Source organism: Caretta caretta, chromosome 5, assembly GCF_965140235.1.
Source record: "Caretta caretta isolate rCarCar2 chromosome 5, rCarCar1.hap1, whole genome shotgun sequence".
NCBI classification, from domain to species: Eukaryota; Metazoa; Chordata; order Testudines; family Cheloniidae; genus Caretta; species Caretta caretta.
In genome coordinates, this window is record NC_134210.1 from 61,466,325 (window position 1) to 61,486,515 (window position 20,191).

Here is a 20,191-nt window from a genome sequence, read left to right on the forward strand (position 1 = left end):
GTAGCCAGATGTGTACATTGCATACACAACCATAACTGGCTTACACTATGGTGGAGAGTGTTAGCAGAAAAGCCAACATCTGAACTGGCTTTGAGATAGGCCTATTCAGCTACCATTTGTTACTCCCTGACCTGGTCCCTCAAAATAACAGTTGAGGCTCATTGTTGGAGTGGGGGTACAGTAGGAAAACTTGACTACTCTTGCTTATCCTGTGTCTGTCCTGTGGTTAGAGGATTTAATTCCTTAGAACTATCGAGATAGAAACATTATGCTTGCAAATTTCAGTCAATTTAACTATTTTTTTCTAATTTGATTTTAGGTGATATTGGGACACAGAGACCCTCACATATCTTTCAGCTTAGCGCATGAACTTTTATCTTTAGGCCCTGGTGTGTACAAAAGAAAATTTACCATACCTGATAGGTTACCAGTGTTAGGGAAAACATTGTCATGGTTGCCAGTTACATAAAAAACTGGAAATGTTTGGATGGATTTGAGACAAGTTAAAAGGTTATAAAAACACACGAGTTGTTTCGTTATTTTTGAAAAGGCTCACACAGTTGTCCCCAAAATTATATAAAAATATAACTTCAATAGAGAATAAATCCTGTGCCATGGTATGCAATACTAAGAGAAATATTTAGTATGACATATCAATCTTCTAAAAAATAATGCTAAATGACCACATGCTAAGAATTACCTTACTTGATCTTTTCCAACTCTTCCTCATTAGCATGGTCTGTAAATGAAATAAAGCATTTTAATTACCTTTCACTCTGACAGACATAGAAAAAAGGAGGCTAACTGTCTTCTAAAGGGACAATCCACATTTAATCACAGCTACTGTAGTGACAGATATTTCCCAGTGACAACTACTCAGGACTGAAATCAAGGCAACTCTTCAGATGGATTTGGTTCTCCTAATATTTTTGGAGAAATTAAGGTAATGAATGCAAAGAATGTCTAAAATTAAAAAAAGTAGGGAAGTGGATAAAGCAATGAAAAAAATCAATTATTTTAAAAGCAATTGCAATTTTTGACTGATCACTTGAGTAATAAGCTTTGAATTTTAGGAACACATGCTCCAATACTTTAGAGAACTCTAACTCCTTTGCACAGCAGATACAGCCACAGGTGGATACCTCCTGCATAATGGCATCCTTGTGTGGTGTGCAGCCACTATAGAATCTTTAATACTACCCTCCTATTAGCAAAGTGGTCAGGGAAAAGGTGTGTGACTGGGGCTCCCACGTGTCTGGCTAATCCCTGGCCACCAGTAGCAGATGGCATAAGATACAGCAGCCTTTAGTTTGATCTTCATTGCTCCAGGCTAGTGCCTGTTGATCCTAGGATCAGGTGAACACAAAGGCTGCTTAAAGACGTTGTTCTCTGCCCATCTCCAGACTTGCACCAAGCACTCCTTGACTGCTCAAGAGACTTTGGTCAATTGAAATTTTTTCTGATTTTATTTTCTGCTGATAAGAAATTAGAGCATTCTCAAAATTTTGTTGCTGTGCTATGAAGCACTGATCACTTTCTGCCTTTTTTATAGTTAAATTTTATACACAGCACTGAGAAGCAAGATGTTTTATAAGGTGTCAAGTGTCTAGCCAGGATGTTGTATACTAAAACTGCTAAAGAATTGAAGGTCTCCAAAAACCTTTTATTATTGGCACACTACACTTTCTGGCATTCATCTTACAAAATGATGATATTTGTTCTGACTCCTTTTTAAAAGGAGCGGCCCACATGAGATTACCTGAATAATTTGTCAAAATTTAGCATTCCCAGGAATCATTCACTGTCATTTCTGAGGGAGGAACGAGCATGGACACAAATTCTTAATCACTGAACAGAATAGATTCTACTGGTCAGGATGCAGGGGGACAATTTAGCTGAGTTCCAACTGCCACATCAAGCATTTTACTTGAGCAATTAAGTTGTGTACCTTATATTCATAAAAAGGTTAATGTTATTTTAGCAATGTAAGTTTTCATTTAGTGTGAACAAATAAAATGGCATTAAGTTCCACTGAAACTTTCTTTGTCCCTTGCAAAATAAGCAAATTGTGCACTATGCTTAATTTTAGTCACTTTCTTTTTCAGGTGGTCTGAAAAGAGATTTAAAATATGAGATTTCACAGTCAGGAAATAAAAATACTGCATGGAGGAAAAAAATGTGGAGGGGGAGAAAGATGTATGTTACTGATAATCTTAAAATAAATCATGAGACTTTTCCATACCCAAAATAAAACTAACTGGAAAATTGGAAAAAAATGGTTAACCCATGTGTATTTATTTAAGCTGCAAAGCATAGTTTAAACCTAAAGGGCCAAATTTTGTCCTCAATAAATAATATTCAAATCTTAGCAAGTACTTTTCATCCACAGATGTCAAAGGGCTTTACAATGTTAGGTAAGCATCATTACCTTTATTTTTACAAATAGGAAAATTGGGGCATACAGAAATTAAGTAACTTGACTAAGGTCACACTCTGAGTCAACCGCAGAGCCAAGTCGAGAACGCAGATTTCCTGAGTCCTATTTACTGTACCACACTGCCACACACTGAATACAGTGTGTTTTGGATAACAGCCTACGTGAGGAGACAATTGGCCCCCACGGCTAAATCAGATAGAAATCTAATACTATTTAATCTCTGAGAACTTTATTTTGTATTCTAGCTACAGAAACACATGATTGTATGTTTGAGCTTATCAATATTAACACAGGCTGTTGCAGAATAAGTTTAAAGTTGTAGCAATAACAATCTAATCAACTTTGCTTAGTAGTCAATGAAATAAATGCATAAAACACAAAAGCACAAAATAGAAGCACAAAACAGACTGATAGATGAACTGCAGGAAATGGTATCATTTGAAAACATTCCATGACCTGAATCCATTCCATTCTTTCATTCTCTTTTTCTGTGATATTATTAACCTTTAGGCAGATACATAAATACATAATAGAATTCAAGGGGACAAACAAATCAACTACATTTTAACAATGGGTATATTTTTTCTAAAATCAAACTAAGATTATGCATAATCATTTGGGATAAACCACTTCAGAAACAAATCAGTACCACAGGTTTTATTTGCATTCATCAGTAACATCCTTGTAACATTTGTATATTTGAGGATTTTTAGCTTTTATTTTATTTTTAATCTTCTAACATTAGCCAAGCAGTTTATAGTTCTAGAAAATATAATGGAACATGCAGTTACTTTGTAAATTCTCCAGTGATGAAATCTGTGCATTGAACTTTGCTAGAGAAAGAGCTAGAAAAATTTCATGCATGCACAATAGCACAAATGACCATGATACAGGACACAAGTTTACAAGAGGCACACCAATATGCTTTTTAAATCAGTATGCATGCAGTTGTAAATTATATATATGCCATGCTTTACATTACACTTTACAAAACAACTATTTATCATAAACTAATGCAGTGAGTTAAAAAACCAAACAAGCTTTATTTAAACATGACAGATAATTTTAAAGCTAATTTTAGGCCTCATTTTTTCTAATTAGATTTTTATATGTAGCAATTAATAGTGTAAAATCATTCATACACTACTGCTTAATTCTTTGTAATTAGAAATACCATTTTTCTAGTGCTTCTCATATTTTATTTTTCTCAACTCTTCTTTTGCTTGCATTGATTATCCAAAACTGCCAGTCTACACAACAAATGATTCAAACTGCATTATTCATGTAAGCAAAGGACTGTGTTAGCATCACATAGCAAATACACAAGATTTTTTGATTTAGAATTGTTGGAACTAGTGCAACTAATACGTAATTAGGATCCATTTCTGGAAAGCAACTCAAGAAAAATAGTTTTTATAGTTAAAATTGCCCTAAAATGATAGAACTACAATTTTTATTCATGATATTTTAATATTTTAATAATGCATTGTGAATGTGCTTATACCAATATTGTACTGAATCTCCTTTAAGCTAAGGTCTCTTCTTTCACTAGAAGAAATATTGGAAATGTAGAATATTTAGCATAACTTTACACAATTTATATCATCTCACTTTTCCCAGTACCTAATATGCTTTCACGGATTTTCTGTATTTTAGAAAGTGACATGTTTTTATGTGAGGAAACTGGATACATCAGCTGCAGATCTGAAGGAAGATCCTCTCACCAGTCAGTATTTTGAACATTGTATCCCGTCAGAGCTTCTCTCAAGCAGATAAACCAGAGAGAGTGCTCGATAGCATTGGAGAGGTGAGCGAGTGTGTGCAAGACTGGGTGTGGCTCACCTCTCTTTTGGATATTTCTAAGTGACAAAGGCTGGGCACCTTTGTAGTCAAATGCCTACTATTCTTGAATCAATACTGTTTGATGTTTTCAGTGTTCCACATTTGGTATCACACATCTGTTAGCACAGATAAGAATATACAACATGACTAAACATATTTTCGTCATCTGAGGGACTAACTCCAAACCTCCAAAACAGTCTTTCCCTACAACACAGAACCAAAACACCTCAACATTTCACAAATGGGAGAAAAGGATGTGGCTCCCTCCAATACTCAGTCACATTACTCTTGATAGACCATCAAAAGTTAACACTTGAAGCCTTACCTTCTTTCGACACACTATAGTTAAATATTTAACTGCCATGATACTCCAAATCCTTTTGGTTTGGGGACCAAAAGATCATATCAGACTTTGTAATCTGCATCACAAATGCATCAAACAATATTATAGTTCACAGGTTCATAATTACTGGTAATGTTTGTTCAGGAAGGGCTGAAGAGAGGAACAGAATCCTTGCAGGAAGTATGAGTACCAGGACTAATCTCCACAGCTGAATGATGGTGTAAAAGTTGCAGAGCTCCTAGTGCACTATCCTCAGGTCAGTAGCATAGGGATACCCTACCCTTTGAACCTAAGGATGTTTCTGAACTTATGACATCCTAAAAAACAGTACACCTCTACCCTGATATAACGCTGTCCTCGGGAGCCAAAAAATCTTACCACATTATAGGTGAAACCATGTTATATCAAACTTGCTTTGATCCACCGGAGCACGCAGTCCTGCCCCACCGGAGCGCTGCTTTGCCGTGTTATATCCGAATTCGTGTTATATAGGGTTGCGCTATATCAGGGTAGAGGTGTACTTCTAACTCCAGTATTTATAACTATTAAACCATGTTTGGCGATGCTCCAAAAATTTCAGTCCTATTCCAAAGTACACCTTAATTAAGAAGTATACTGTACCAATACAGACGGCAGAGTAAAAAGGAAAATTATTTACTCAAACACTACAGACCATCCACTCTCATTACTTACTCTTGGAGTGTTATTTGAATAATTATTTTATAAGGACCACATCTTGCCTATGAAGTTGCATAGGAATAACTAAGGGAAAGGTTTTGCCTTATATCTCTAATATAATTAACTGTCTCTTGAATCTCATCTACATTAAATTCCCTGAAAACTACTCTCACTATTACAAGACCTTTTAAAAGAATGCCCTAGCATGATGGTTTAATTGGAATGAAATACGATTTTTTTAAAATCTCTATGTATAAATAAAATAAATAAGTAAATAATGTGGAAGCAGAACACAAGATATATTGCATCTTGAATCTTTAAATAATTGACTCATTCTTATGAACCAACTCAGTGTTAAGTTGGTAGGTCTTCTTTCCTTCACAATGACACAAACTCTTTTAATGTAACTTTGCTAGAACTTTACTCCAATATGCATAGCCTGGCATGCTATTTTTTAATAAGAAATTCCATCCTCAAATTACAAAGTAGAATAATGAAGGTCTCAGACCCTCTTCAAAATGGGACGTCTCAGGCGATCACAGTTTGAATGGAAGAATAAAATTGTTCCTTTTGCTAAAATGATATATAGAAAGTAAATGGAGTTGAAGATCTAACATAACAGCATGTCTTCCTGTTGCTACCATCATAATCCATGGAATCTGGAAGAGGCTGCAAGCCAGCCAACCTGTGCACTCCTGTCCTTTCTCACATTCAATTTCTATCCCATATGGAAAAGATCCTGTTGAGGGGCAGGAATGAAGAAGACATGCTGTTGTTATGAGGTAATTATCAGTATATTTAGATTTCACTGTGTAATGGATGGTCATTCTTCCTGAATAGTGACTAGCACAATATATGTCTGTGTTTGAGTATGTGTGTTAAAAAAAAAATCTGTAGAATGTTACTTTCTACATCAGAAGTTTTCCTTACAAAAAAGTAATATTCTTCTGACTGTTAAACCAATGTTAAAGTAGAATAATTCCAATTTCACAAGTTAGGTCACTTTGAGCAACAGGTTTGTGGCCAAATAGCTCAGTAATGCCTGCTTTAATGACCAAATTTAATCTCGGATATGTTTTACAATTTATTATCAGTAATACTTGTCATGATGCAAATGTGTAGGATATTGTGCTGAGCAAAATGGATGAAGCTGTTGTTTAAAAGAGACATTGCACTTCCATTTTTTGAATATACGCATAATAGGTTTGTCTTTTTTTCAAGCAACTCTTACAGAATGTCATGAGGGGACTTACTGGTGGGAGAATTGTTTTCAGAACTCTAACTCTACAGCATTCCAAGTACCAGTCATACACATTCATGTACTGGTGGTTTAATTATAGCTGGAGGAAAAATGAAAAACAATGTTTCAGTCCTCCCCAGCCTTCCCTAAGTACATAGTAGTTGTATGACACTCCAACAAGACTATGTACTACGTACTACAGTCCTGTTTTATACAGGGTAAAATACAGTCTGCGAAAGACCATGGAGACAAACTTTTTTTCTGTTCTACCTACTGTTAAACCACTTAGCTTGGTTTACTTGACCTTTGATGCTTGGTTCAGGTAGTAAGACTTATGTTTGATCATTGGTTGTGGTGGGCGGATTTTACATTCCCTATTGAACACCCAGAAGATTAAAAGGATTTTTTGCAATTTTGGTGTTTAGGAGTGAGTACTAAATATTTCTTGAAATCTATTTCACATAAAATCTATTTATAATTCAGAGCAATAAAAGACAAATATGTCAACCCAAATTCCATGAACCATTGGGCATGTTCTTACGTGGTCCCACTGAGAGGGGGAATGGAAAAGGCAGTGGGGAGGATTTCCCATCATACAGTGGGTCTTAAAACTCATCTCACTATATAACTTGTCAAGAGGCTGATGCTGCTTTCCAGAAGGGATTCTCTCTACTTCCTTTGTGAAATTCTAGGGGTAGAATCAGGTTTCCCATTAATTTGAATAGAGGAGTTCTTCATGAGATTACAACAATTTTCTGCCGGTGTGGGACCAAAAACGTGAGTTGTAGGAAAGAGAATCCATGTTGATTTACAGGCACTGTTCAAACTGTAGTTAATTTCTAAATTTCTAATTTAGTTCAATTTCTAATGTAAATTGGCCAGAGCGGTTGCAACTCAAAAGTCAACAGGAAAAAGGATCCAAGCTAAATGCTGAATTTACATTAACAGGGCATTTGGAAAAACAAAAGGATAACATTTTCAAAATCACCTAAGTGTCTTAGACTCAAAACTCAATAAGACATACACTTTCAGAAATTTTACACAAAAGATCAAATGTAATGACATACGTAATAATAAATAGGTCCACTAAAATATGAAATTGGCAAATCCTGTAGGAAAGCTCAAGTTTTCTGCATCTAATGGCCCAAATGCCCACATAATGTCAACATTTTCCAGTGTTTTAAAGTGCCCATTTTGAGGTTACTGCTGTATCCTATGATTCTATGAAATGTCATCCTTTGAATGAAAAGTGATAGCTTTGCAGTCAGCATAAATAAATAATAGCAAATATGCTCAGGAATAAAATTTGACACAATATAAATATTAATTCTTCATTACTTAACTTTCTCATATTTTTAAAAGCTACAGTTGCATCCATGTTCTGTATTGTAAACTAAATAAAATTGTCTCTCTTTATAGATTTTAACTGAAAATGAGAGAGAACTAGTTTATGAAGCTGTGAATCAGGTTTAATATGTTGCAGATTTCACAGATTCTTTCTTGAAGCAAATAGTTACCTGGTAAAAGCTTGACTTAATGAAAATCCATCCTGACCAAAAAAATGTTTAAGTTATTTAATGCATTTATTTTTGTTCTTCTCCCAATCTCTGAAACCTTGTTCTTGACCATCATCTTTATGCCATGCCCTTGTCTTTTTTATGGCATGATGGAGAAGTAAATTACAGTAAGTGCACAAAAGAAATGGTCATTTCATTTATGGCACTTTACTAAGACATCAAAAAATATCCAGTGTTTCCACAACTAAATGCCAAGAAGCAGAAATTCTAATTATTACAAGTTTCCCTCTTCATTCCAACACTGGAATATGGTTGAAATGTTGACACTGCAGCACTAGGTCCAAAATTCTTTAACAAGAAAATGGTTCATCAGTGCACTTCCATATTAATTACTAATATTCACCTGGAATTTTGTTTGAGACTGTTGTACATTTATTTTCCACCCGTATCCCTCACTATTTTCACAAGAGGATCTGATCTGAAGTAGGACACTTTCGCTCAAATGCATCATAAACAGTGATCAATAGTGTTTACTTATAACAAATTTGTTTCAAGATTGTAGTCTCCTCTTCTTATGCTACCAATCATCTGACCATGGAAGGATCACATTATCTGTGTTCTGTAAGTGAAAACATGTTAACACTTACTTTTTGAAACTTTTAAACTTACCACTTCCCTCTGTTCTTCTTTGGGAGCCAGTAGAACTGATAATAATATAGTTCCCAGATCATGGTCAGGGTAGTGAGGATCCTTCAGAGTCAAGTTGATATCTGTTGGTCTAGCAGACCAAAAGACAAACATTTATTCTGCATTTTGAGCACCAGTTTAATGACGTTTCTGAAACACCAGGCTCAACAGAATCCACATTTTACATGAAACAACTTAGAAAATCATTTTAAAAATCAATTACTTTAATGAATTTTAGTTTATATCTATTCTTAAGGACAAACCTCTAAATACAATTGTGTAAGAGCCAACCAACATGTCTCAAACCTGGATTTATAGAGCTGTCAGGCAGTGAACATCTCCATGCTGCAACCCAGAAGCAGCTATAACCAGCTCATGCCCCACTACCCATGACTTGCTGTGGACACAGACCATGGGAAGTCCTGCCACAAGAGGTCTGCAAGGCAGCAACCTCACAGCTACTGATTAGCTCCCTGCTGTATATAAACTGAAGGGGTGTTCCAGGAAGCGTCTGGCAACAGCACGCATCTCCTGTAGCTGCCACAATCATTCCATTCATGCTCTTGAAGTCCTGGCTTCAACCTCAGCTTAATTTGAACCTTTCCTCCTGACCCAGCCACTGAAACCTGACTCAGACTCTGATCCTCGTTATCAACCCCAGCCTGGAACTTGACTATGAATTCCTCTGCTACTCTCAGCCTTAGGTTTGACCTTGGTCCCAACTGCCCTTGTCAGGATCCTGACAGTTTCACATTTCATGCTTTCTAAGCAGCTGGTACATACTGAAGTAATTCAATCTAAACTATAAAATTTATTTCAATTAAAACAGAAGAAAACTAAATTTTAGAACAATAATAAAAATCATGGGAACAAAAATAAAATGGCTGCATCCTAAGCCACCTGTAGGTACTACAGCAAGTGTTATGTACAATGACTCAACACAGTATTATTATTAACATTAATGTTACAGCAATGCTCTAAGGCTACATGTCCTTTGACTGTTAGCTGAAGTGGCAGAGGCTTGTTATTTTTAAGCGTCTTGAAAATTCTATTTGCAATGCCACAAGTATGAGATTAGTTGACACCTCAAGGATTGTGCATGTATGACTCCATGGACTTTCACACCAGCATTGTACCTGTTCAATTCTAGTGACGTGAGATCCAAAAAAGCTGATCCAATAAAGTCATCCTGAAGTCCAAAATCATAATCAAAGACCTAAGACATACAAGAGAAGAAAGTATTTCAAGTATTAGAAAACCTTTTTTGAAAGTTCCTTAATTAATAAATGTTTCTTAAGTGTCCATTTCTCAGGATGGATTTTCATCCTGTTAAAGCAGGATTACCAAGGGTTCATGCCTATCTGAGGCAAGTAAATTAAAATTTAAAGCTGGTCATTTAAAGTTCAGTGTGCCTACTTATGGAAATGTCCAAGGAACTATTAGATCTGGACTGCATAAAATGAATAATATCAAACTTCTATTGACAGAACAAGTCATTTTATAGCAAATCCATTGAGACTGAAGAGGAAAAACAGATGTAAGAGATTTAAAAAAAAAATCATGGATTCAGCATCCAGGTTATGAATTATACCTAAATTGTTGCATTGAGTAATTCTACAAAGCACAGGCTGGATGGCTGAGATATAGTTGTCAGAAGTAAATGGACTGTGGTGGAAGTATTAGTACTGATAATAGACTGCTAGCAATATAATTTTGCAAGGTGCTTTATAGAATTTTCTTTAAAAAAGGAATTACAATCTAAATTAAACAATTAGGAGATTTACGTAAGGGGATTTTTATCACTGAAAAAAATTAATAAATCAGTATGTGGTAGCTGTTAGCTGACTTGTCTACCATGAGAGGGTGGAAGATCTCATGAAGCATCTAAACCAGAGGTGGCCAAACTGTGGCTCATGAGCCATATGTGGCTCTTTTACAATTAAAGTGCATCTTGCAGACCCCCCTCCCCATTCTCCACCTACCAGACTCTGTGTGTGTGTGTGGGGGGGTGATGTTATCTGATTAAAGTATGACCATGCAAACCATTGTTGCTACCGCGGTCATATAATTCCAACAAATCTTATACAAAGTGTAACACATGGCCAGAAATGGTTAAGCAGTGCAGGCTAAATGACCCAAAGCCAACCATTAGAGAAATGTTATAAGAGTACGTAAACGGTAATTAGGGCCATTCCATGGTAGATAGACTAGAATTTTGAAATGCAAACCTATATTGTTAGAAATTAGAGGTGATACTAATTGTACGTGTGTACTCATATCTTGTTAAATGTTAGCCATGTAAACAGACAGTTCCTGTCTGTCACTATGGCTGTTGATTCAAATATCAAAAGGGAATATTAACAGCTAGATGAATCTTCGGTGAAATAATGTCATTGTCTATATGTCTCTTTAAAGTTTGTCATAGACTGCCTAATGGATAAACTGCCTTGTGTTAATTTGGGTAACTAATTACCAATGATGCTTAGGAAATAGGTCTTCAACAAAGTATCCATGATTGCCTATTGTTTGCCTAAGGACTCCGAACTGCATAAAGATGCCTTGGGTCCCAATCCTTTTTATCTCAGATCTACTTAATGCTTCAGGAGAAGGTTAAGCCCAAGATTGAGATCTCCGGTCCTAAACTGGAACACCCTGAATATAAACATTGAACTATAACCTATGAACCAATTCTGAAAGAACTCTTTGCAACTACAAAGCTCACCATCTCTGCTATGAATCTGAATCTCAGGAACTATACTCATGTCTGTATGTACACTGATCTTTTAACTAATACTCTCTCTCTTCTTTTTTAATAAATTTTAGTTTAGTTAATAAGAATTAGTGGTAAGCGTATATTTGGGTAAGATCTGGAATATTCATTAACCTGGAAGTTAATGTGTCCGATCCTTTGGGATTGGTAGAACTTTTTTATATGATGAATAAGATTTTCAGTGATCCTCATCATATATGACTTGGGTGTCTCGGTTGAGGCCCAAGGCTGGGTTGTTTTAAGGGAACTGTGTTGTTGGCTTCTGGGTAACCAGTGAGGTATTATAGAAGCTGTTATGTACTGGCTCGGTAAATCTAAGTATTGGAATATCCACCAGCTTTCGGGATTGCCTGCCCCATTCTTTGCAGTTCACCCTAATTGAGTGACCTTAGCTGATCTCCCCCCGGTCCCAGGGGGAGATCAGGTCACAGGCAGAGATCAGGACTTCTGCCTTGCAGCGAGGTGGTGAGGTAGGGGCTTCTGCCCAGTGGGAAGGGGGACCTTGGGGCTTCAGCCTTGCAAGGCACACCTGCTGGGACTCAGAGCTTCAGCAGAGCAAGGCTGAAGCCCCGAGCCCTGTCAGGCGCCTCCCGCGTGGATGAAGCCCTGAGCCCCAGCAGGCGTGCCCCATCTCTCGAACTTCTGAAAGTTGTCGTATGTGACTCGGAGAATGAGTAAGTTTGGCCACTCCTGACCTAAACAAACCTCTTATAGAAACCTGGAGAGAAGTCTGTGGCCATTGTACACATTAGTGCCAATGGTGCAGGGATAATTATCCCCTCTCACGTTAAAAGCCGGGGAAACAGACCTTGTTGAGGAAATGAATAAAAAAAAGGAAAGAAAACACAAAGAAAACACAACTGTTACAAGTTACAAAAACAAAAATCTAGAAAAGTAAGGGCCCAGTGATGCCACCTTTACTCATGTTAACTCCAATAGAACTGCTACTGAAGATGGCATAAATCAGGCTTTGAAATATCACAACACTAACATCATATCAGATAATATAGAACAGTGTAAAGGACATGCAACAAACTGCATGATCTCTGTCTGATTCACTAACTAATCATTGCCCGAATAATAAAAGAGAAAGTTATTTTTAATCAGATACATTTAAATTAAATCTCACAGTTAAGTAAATATGAAAAAGCTATCAATCAGCACTTGGCAGGATCAGGCTCAAATTACCCTTCAGCAAAGAACAATTTTTCAATATGCCAGAAATGTGTTTCATGTAAAAATTATCCTATGTATAATGGTGTTCCTATAAATACAAATTAAAAACATTATATATAAAAAACTCAATTTTTTTCCTTTTCTTTACTAATAACAATAGACTATTAAAAACTGAAGAGTTTTGGAAGCCTAATTTACATTTTTTATTTCTTAATTTTGCATTTCACTTGGATACAAAAGACAGACATCTTCTTTTTAATCAGTTTCACTTTCTGGCTTTCACAGACTAGCACACCATTGTCTGAAATGACCACATGAAAAAGATATTTAATTTAAATTTAAATTTTTTTAATTGATTTCCCCGATTTTATAAAAATATAATGAAAGTCATTACCACTGTTTTGCTAAAAAAAAAAAACTTTAGAGGATAAAAATTTGCTGATCGTGTCCCTTTATGAAATGTAGCATTCTATGATAATTTTTTCAGAGATAAAGAACAATATCTAGAATTGTTTAGTAAAACTTCTAGAGAAGTAAAATAAATGAATGGTTCACCTTTATATACAGTGGTTCCCGAGGGTGATCAATAAGAATGCAAGTTTTTTCCTCCCACACAGGATTGAGATTCTTGTGTATAGTTTTACTTCTGAACACTTCTTTTCCTCCAATTTTAAACTTGACGTATGGATCGCTGGTCCCTGTTAGAGAGAGGAACACATTGATGCAATTTAATTACATAACTTCTGTGTACATTGGGAATTTAAATCACCCTAAAATGAATTAAATATAATTTCACTGACTATATGAACTTTGGAGAGAAGAAAATAGAATTGATAGAGGGAAAAATAACTTTGCTTTGTTACTTTAGGATTTTATTTTATACACTTGTAAGCTATGTTATTAGGACAATGAGAAAATATGAAGGGTGAAATCCTCGTCCTATTGAAGTCACTAGCAGAACTCCAGTTGATTTTATTGTGTCCAGGATTTTACCTTAAATTGGGGAAGCTTTTCTTCCACTACCATGAATAAACAAATTCCCCACCCCAGTCTCAACACCACACACTCACATCCACACAGGTTTAGTGTTTAAATTCAACCGCTTCCTGCAGTCATCCCCACTGCCCATCTAAGAGAGGTTCCAACCCTTGTTAAATGTAATTAAATCATTCTGGCACCAGTTCTTGTGCAGTTTCTTCCAAAGTTGTACTCTATACACTGTCAAAGAGGGACTTCAATGCCTACACTAAGAAAGCATTAGGAATGGCAATTTTCAAAGGCTTTCATAACATAAATACAGTTTAGGGTATGACCTACATTTCTGTTTAGTTGCAATTGTGCTGTTCTAAGTTCCTGCTTTGATGGCGCCCTGACAGAATCAAACTGGTCAAGTGCAGAAAGACCACAGCTCTTTCCCTGCACTTTTTAAATATCAAATTTAATTTTACAATTTTGTAAAAATCTTGGAAACATTAAAATTGGGTAAACACTCCCAAGACACCAATCAATTTTTAACCTACTTTTGTAAAATTGAATTTAAATTTCATAAAAGGTGCTGAATTGATTGCAAGTTTGCTGATTCTCTACTAGTTAACTGTCTGCAACGACACTTCTGTTTAGCTCCATTTCATCCAAGACGATTTTAAAATAAATGCAATACCTTTAGTGTCACCACAATTACAAGAGGTGCAAGAAGAGACCGCTAACACAGAATGTAGAACTTTTCAAAATTTTCTTATTTATATTTTTGTAGACTGTAAAAAGTTTATGATCATATCCACAAAAAATTAATAAATGAATTTTGTGAAAGTACTTTATACCTCTAAACAAAAATAAAACTTTTTACAGATTTCAGAGTAACAGCCGTGTTAGTCTGTATTTGCAAAAAGAAAAGGAGTACTTGTGGCACCTTAGAGACTAACCAATTTATTTGAGCATAAGCTTTCGTGAGCTACAGCTTATGCTCAAATAAATTGGTTAGTCTCTAAGGTGCCACAAGTACTCCTTTTCTTTTTGCGAAAACTTTTTACAGTGCTCTTTGCAATATTTTATTGAGCCACTAGATGGCACTGTTATTTACCTAAAAACTATACACTCCATTCTAAACCATAGCTGTGGATACATTTCAAGCAGGTTTCTAGCTCATTTATTATAATAGGATCTTAGTTTCATTGGCAACACAATGTATTGTCCAATTGTAAGAAATAGTGAGTCAACCAATTCTTTCACTCTTCTGTTGATGATGAAGCTCTTCAGTGTAAAGGTCATGGCTTTTTACATTTGTTCTATAAAGCATCGAGAAAATTTTGGGTGTAGTAACAAAATAAACAATAGTGATAATAGCTAAAAGGGTTTGGCCTCATGCCCAAACACAAAGTTTCTCCTCCCCTTCACTGTTAAGTGTACCAGCTGTCTGCCTACCTGTTGCCTTTCATGCCGCATTTCAGGATACATCTACACTAGTGACTGTACATGTGTCAATGCATCCATTTAAACTCCAGACACTCGTGTCTGAAGGTGAGTAAGCTAGCACTCCTCAGGGACATGGGTAAGTACATGTCTTTGGTTGTAGCACAGCCTTGTACCTATGCCAGTTTGCAGTGTGGACAGGAAAAAGAGGCATGTTCCTCATGCCTTTCAATAGTCCTCCACCCCCAAGTCCTACAGTGCACTGTACCCTTTTTTGCCTGACCCTTACCCAGTCTATAAGGGTCCCTGTCCCACCTCCCGCCCCTTCCGTTTTCATTGGCAGTAGTGAGTTGATCACATCAGAATACCTTTCTACTTTACTTTTTACAGATCAATACAGGTAAACATCGAGCCTGCTCAGAGAGCAGATGCCTAGTCTACCGACCACACCATGTGCTGATCAATATACGGTCAGAGTACACCTTCATCCACCTGGAGTGACAGGAATATTCATCTGTACCTGGAAATTTCACAAAGGCTGGAACAGGTGGGCAACTCAGCCGATTCTGGCCAGTGGTGAGCTGGAGCCGGTTCGCGCGAACCAGTTGTTAAATTTTGAAGCAGTTTAGGAACCGGTTGTTAACCCGCTTCCCTGCAGGGGGCACTGAGGCTTTGATGGGCTCCGGCCGGGAAGTGATGTAATTCCTCCTCCGGCCACTGGGGGCGCTGCACTGCGGGAGCCATGTGGGCTGCCGCCTGGCCCCGGGGCAGGAGCCCTGGTGCTGCTGCTGCTTCCCCGACCCCCAGCCCTGGGGCTCCCGATGCTGCCTGGTGGGTCCCCAGCTGCTCTGCTGGGCCTGGGCTGCGTCCTGCTGCTCAGGCTACTCCGAGCCGCTCTCCCCATAAGCACCCACCGCCCTGCCCGCACCAGCCCCTGTCTCCAGCCACCCCCGCACCCTCTGCCCGTCTCCAGCCACCCCCGCATTCCCTGCCCACAGCCAGCCCCTGCCGCACCCCCTGCTCTGCCCGCAGCAGCCCCTGCCTGCAGCCAGCCCCGCACCCCCTGTCTACAGCCAGCCCCTGCCACACCCCTGCCCTGTATCCAGCCACCCCTGCACCCCCTGCCTGCAGCCAGCCCCTGCCACACCCCTGCCCTGCCTCCAGCCACCCCTGCAACTCCTGCCTGCAGCCAGCCCCTGCCACACCCCTGCCCTACCTCCAGCCACCTTTGCACCCCCTGCCACACCCCTGCCCTGCCCTGGCTCCAGCCACCCCTGCACCCCCTGCCCACAGCCAGCCCATCTCCAGCCACCCCCGCACCCCCTGCCTGCAACCAGCCCCCGCCACACCCCTGCCCTGCCTCCAGCCACCCCCCACCCCTTGCCTGCAGCCAGCCCCCACCACACCCCTGCCCTGCCTCCAGCCACCCTGCACCCCCTGCCCGCAGCCAGCTCGTCTCCAGCCACCCCCGCACCCCATGCCCGCAACCAGCCTCTGCCACATCCCTGCCCTGCCTCCAGCCACCCCCAAACCCCCTGCCCACAGCCAGCCCCTGCCCGCCTCCAGCCACCACCGCACCCCCTGCCCGCAGCCAGCTCCGGCGCACCCCCTGCTCTACCCGCACCAGTCCCACACCCTCTGCCCTGCCTGCACCAGCCCGTCTCCAGCCACCCCCACACCACCTGCCCGCAGCCAGCCCCTGCCGCATGCACCCCCTGCCCTGCCCGCAGCCAGCCCCTACCTCCAGCCAGCCCCACACCCCCTTGCCTCCAGCCAACCCCGCACCCTCCTGTCTCCAGCCAGCTCCGCACCAGCCCCTGCCGTACCCCCTGCCCTGCCCGCAGCCAGCCCGTCTCCAGCCACTCCCGCACCCCCTGCCCACACCAGCCCCCGCCGCACCTCCAGCCCTGCCCGCACCAGCCCCTGTCTCCAGCCACCCTCTCACCCCCTGCCTGCAGCCAGCCCCTGGCGCACCCCCCGGTCTACCCGCACCAACCCCACACCCTCTGCCCTGCCCGCACCAGCCCCTGTCTCCAGCCACCCCCGCACCCCCTGCCCACACCAGCCCCTGTCTCCAGCCACCCCTGCATCCCCTGCCCTGCCCACAGCCAGCCCCTGTCTCCAGCCACCCCCACACTCCCTGCCCGCACCAGCCCGTCTCCAGCCACCCCGCACCTCCTGCCTGCAGCCAGCCCCTGACGCACCCCCGTCTTGCCCACAGCTAGCTCCTGTCTCCAGCCACCCCCTCACCCCCTGCCCTGCCCGCAGCAAGCCCTGCACCCCCTGCCTCCAGCTAGCCCTGCCCCACGCCCCTGTCTGCAGCTGGCCCCAAGTCCACTGGTGCCCTGCAGGTCCCAGGGCAGTAACCCTGCACACCTGCTTCAATGAGGGGGACAGGGAGCAGCTGGGACCCACACATGTGCACACCCTAGGGTGACCAGACAGCAAGTGTGAAAAATCAGGACAGGGGGTGGGGGGGGTAATAGGAGCCTATATAAGAAAAATACCCCAAAATCGGGATTGTCCCTATAAAATCAGGACATCTGGTCACCCTAGCACACCCCCAGGGAGTGGCGGGGACCCACACATGTGAATCGGAGCTCATTTCTAGTTCAGGCCCATCTTTTTTAAAAAGAACTTTAGGCAGGGTTAACATACATCCGTATTTTCCCGGACAGGTCAGGCTTTTTGGTTCTTAAATCGCCATCTGGGAGAAATTTTTAAATTTTAAAAATTCCTCCTGGGAAAATACGGACGTATGGTAACCCTGTTGGTACAAAAAATACATATTGGGGCACATCCCTTAAATCAGAACTTTTTCTAGGGAACCGATTGTTAAGATTTTGGCAGCTCATCACTGATTCTGGCCCAATACCAGGACCCTGGGACTCCTTTACAGGAGGGCAAATAGTCACTTTGGAGGGATCACCTTAGATGCCCCCTTTTACAATAAGCTTGACTGGTTGCAGTCAAGGGCTCCCAATATAGACCCTGAAGTGGCTCATAACTGCTTCCTCAACCCTGCTGGCCTCATTGTCCAACGGGATGCTGATGAGGGCCAGAGTGAGGAAGCAAAAGGGAGCACAGAGGATACCCTGGAAGATGAGGATCATGTGATTCTGCACCTCTAGTTAGAGGAGCTGGCAGAGGAACCCCCCATATATGAACAGAGGAGGAACCACAAGTGACAGCAAGAACCAGACCCCAAAGCAGGGAAGCTACAATGGACCCACACCAATATCTCCCCTCGTTCCAGTGCTGTACTCCTGATTTTAAGCCCAAACCCTGCTCTGTTTCAACCCTTATATGGTCCCCAAACAAGACATGACTATAAATCAATGATTGTATTGATTTCCCCATGAACCATTATTATGCATTTGCCTGAAACTATAAAACGGGTTGTTTGATAATAATCATTGTGCCAGTGTGTCTGTGCATTTCTCGGCCAAGCCTCAGGCAGCGAAGGCCAGGGGGCCACACTAACGACCACAGGAAAGGAGAGGCTAGAAATGTATAGTTGGTTGTCTAAAGTTCGTAACAGCCATTTTTGTTCCTTGGGAGATTACAGTGTTTCATGCTTCTTCCTCCCACCCATATCTTACCATTTCCCTTACAAACACACTGAGCCATGCCGAACAAGCTGGGAGAAATGGGGGTAGGACAAGGAATCAGTGTGGCAGTTGGCAAATACAGTGTGGTGTCACTTCACTATAGAGAGGTGAGGTAGTTGTGGTGTTGATCTGAAACTTTGGGGAACAAAATGAAGTTGTGGTGTCTCTCTTTCCCTGTCCATGTTACCATTGTTAGGTGGGCACAGGGGCAGGATTTTCTAGTGAAACCGAGAGGGAATAGCTCGTGTTCATGGTTAGCTTTGCTTGTGCCATGGAAACTCCATATGCTAGCTGAGAATATAGTCAATTTCCAGCCATGCTGCATCCCAGTCCTGTAAGCATATGTAGCCAATTAGTTCATTTTATCATCCATTTATCATTGTATTATGTGATGTTATGGTCAACTCATATGCTATTTCATATATAATCCATGTATGCTAAATAGATTTAAATTGTAGGATTATTGAAATATAGGATCGATAAGTATTTAAGAATGATGAGGGCAAATTAGGTATTAGTATAGCATGGCAGAAACACAAAGTTGACAGGCAGAGACATGTAAGGTTTTAGCTTAGCCAGGCTAGGCCAGAGGCTTAAGAATGCTTGACATGAGTGAGGGACCAAGGAATAACCCTATCACTTTAGATAAGCTATTACCAGCAGGAGAGAAAACCTTTTGTAGTGATAAACACCCATTTTTTCATGGTTTGTGTGTATAAAAACATCTTGTGTATTTTCCACAGTATGCATACGATGAAGTGAGCTGTAGCTCACGAAAGCTTATGCTCAAATAAATTGGTTAGTCTCTAAGGTGCCACAAGTACTCCTTTCCCTATGCCAACAAGGTCACAAGGTTACTGCATAAGATGTGCCAGTAGGTGAGGTTATGGAAAAATGGATTGCAACAGACTGCAATGTATTTTCCAAGACCACAAAACACCTGACTGTAACATCTTTGAATGTCTGTTTGACCCTGCCGGTAGATGGCATGAATAAATGCTAATGAGAATAAGAGAAACTATGAACAACCTATGAAAAACGGGGCAGTTCAGTATTCATGGGGTGCGAAAGTACAGATAAGGAAAAGAAGGTTGACATCTTCATGCACATGATTAAAGTGTTAGGTGTACTCAGAATTACACTGTAAAAGAGGGTTGGTCCCAGAGGTGACAGTAAGCTGGTACGGGCTGGTACAGCATACTGGCAAGAGCCGGTGCACTGGACCAGACCAGCTTCCCCAGGCCTGCAATGTAAAGAGCCCGGGCCTCCACTGTGGTAGCAGTGGCTGGGAGCCCCTGGCCCTTTAAATCACTGCGGAGCCTTGCTGCTGCTACCCCAGGGCTCCAGCAGCGGGGCTCAGGCTGCGATTTAACAGGCCCGGGGCTCTAGTCGCCGATACCGCCCTAGGCCCATTAAAGTGGAGCTCCACTTCCGGAGCCCCTGGGGTAGTGGCAGCAGCCGGGGTCTCTGGCAGTGATTTA

The 20,191-nt window shown here is 40.8% G+C and overlaps 1 protein-coding gene across 9 annotated transcripts in view; it reads right to left on the reverse strand.

Annotated features, from left to right (window-relative positions):
• MCTP1 (multiple C2 and transmembrane domain containing 1) overlaps positions 1 to 20,191 on the reverse strand; it is a 441,025-nt gene that overhangs the window by 204,814 nt on the left and 216,020 nt on the right. For 8 of the 9 annotated variants that reach the window (XR_007356791.2, XM_048850946.2, XM_048850942.2 and 5 more), the window contains 4 exons: positions 13,246 to 13,388; positions 9,881 to 9,960; positions 8,727 to 8,835; positions 701 to 739 (listed from right to left, as the gene is read on the reverse strand). Coding sequence is in view for 8 of the 9 variants with exons in the window: in XM_048850946.2 (XP_048706903.2) it covers positions 701 to 739; positions 8,727 to 8,835; positions 9,881 to 9,960; positions 13,246 to 13,388 (371 nt within the window). In the remaining variant the exon portion in view is untranslated. The remainder of the gene's footprint in view (positions 1 to 700; positions 740 to 8,726; positions 8,836 to 9,880; positions 9,961 to 13,245; positions 13,389 to 20,191) is intronic. The other variant, XM_048850943.2, reaches the window with a different exon arrangement.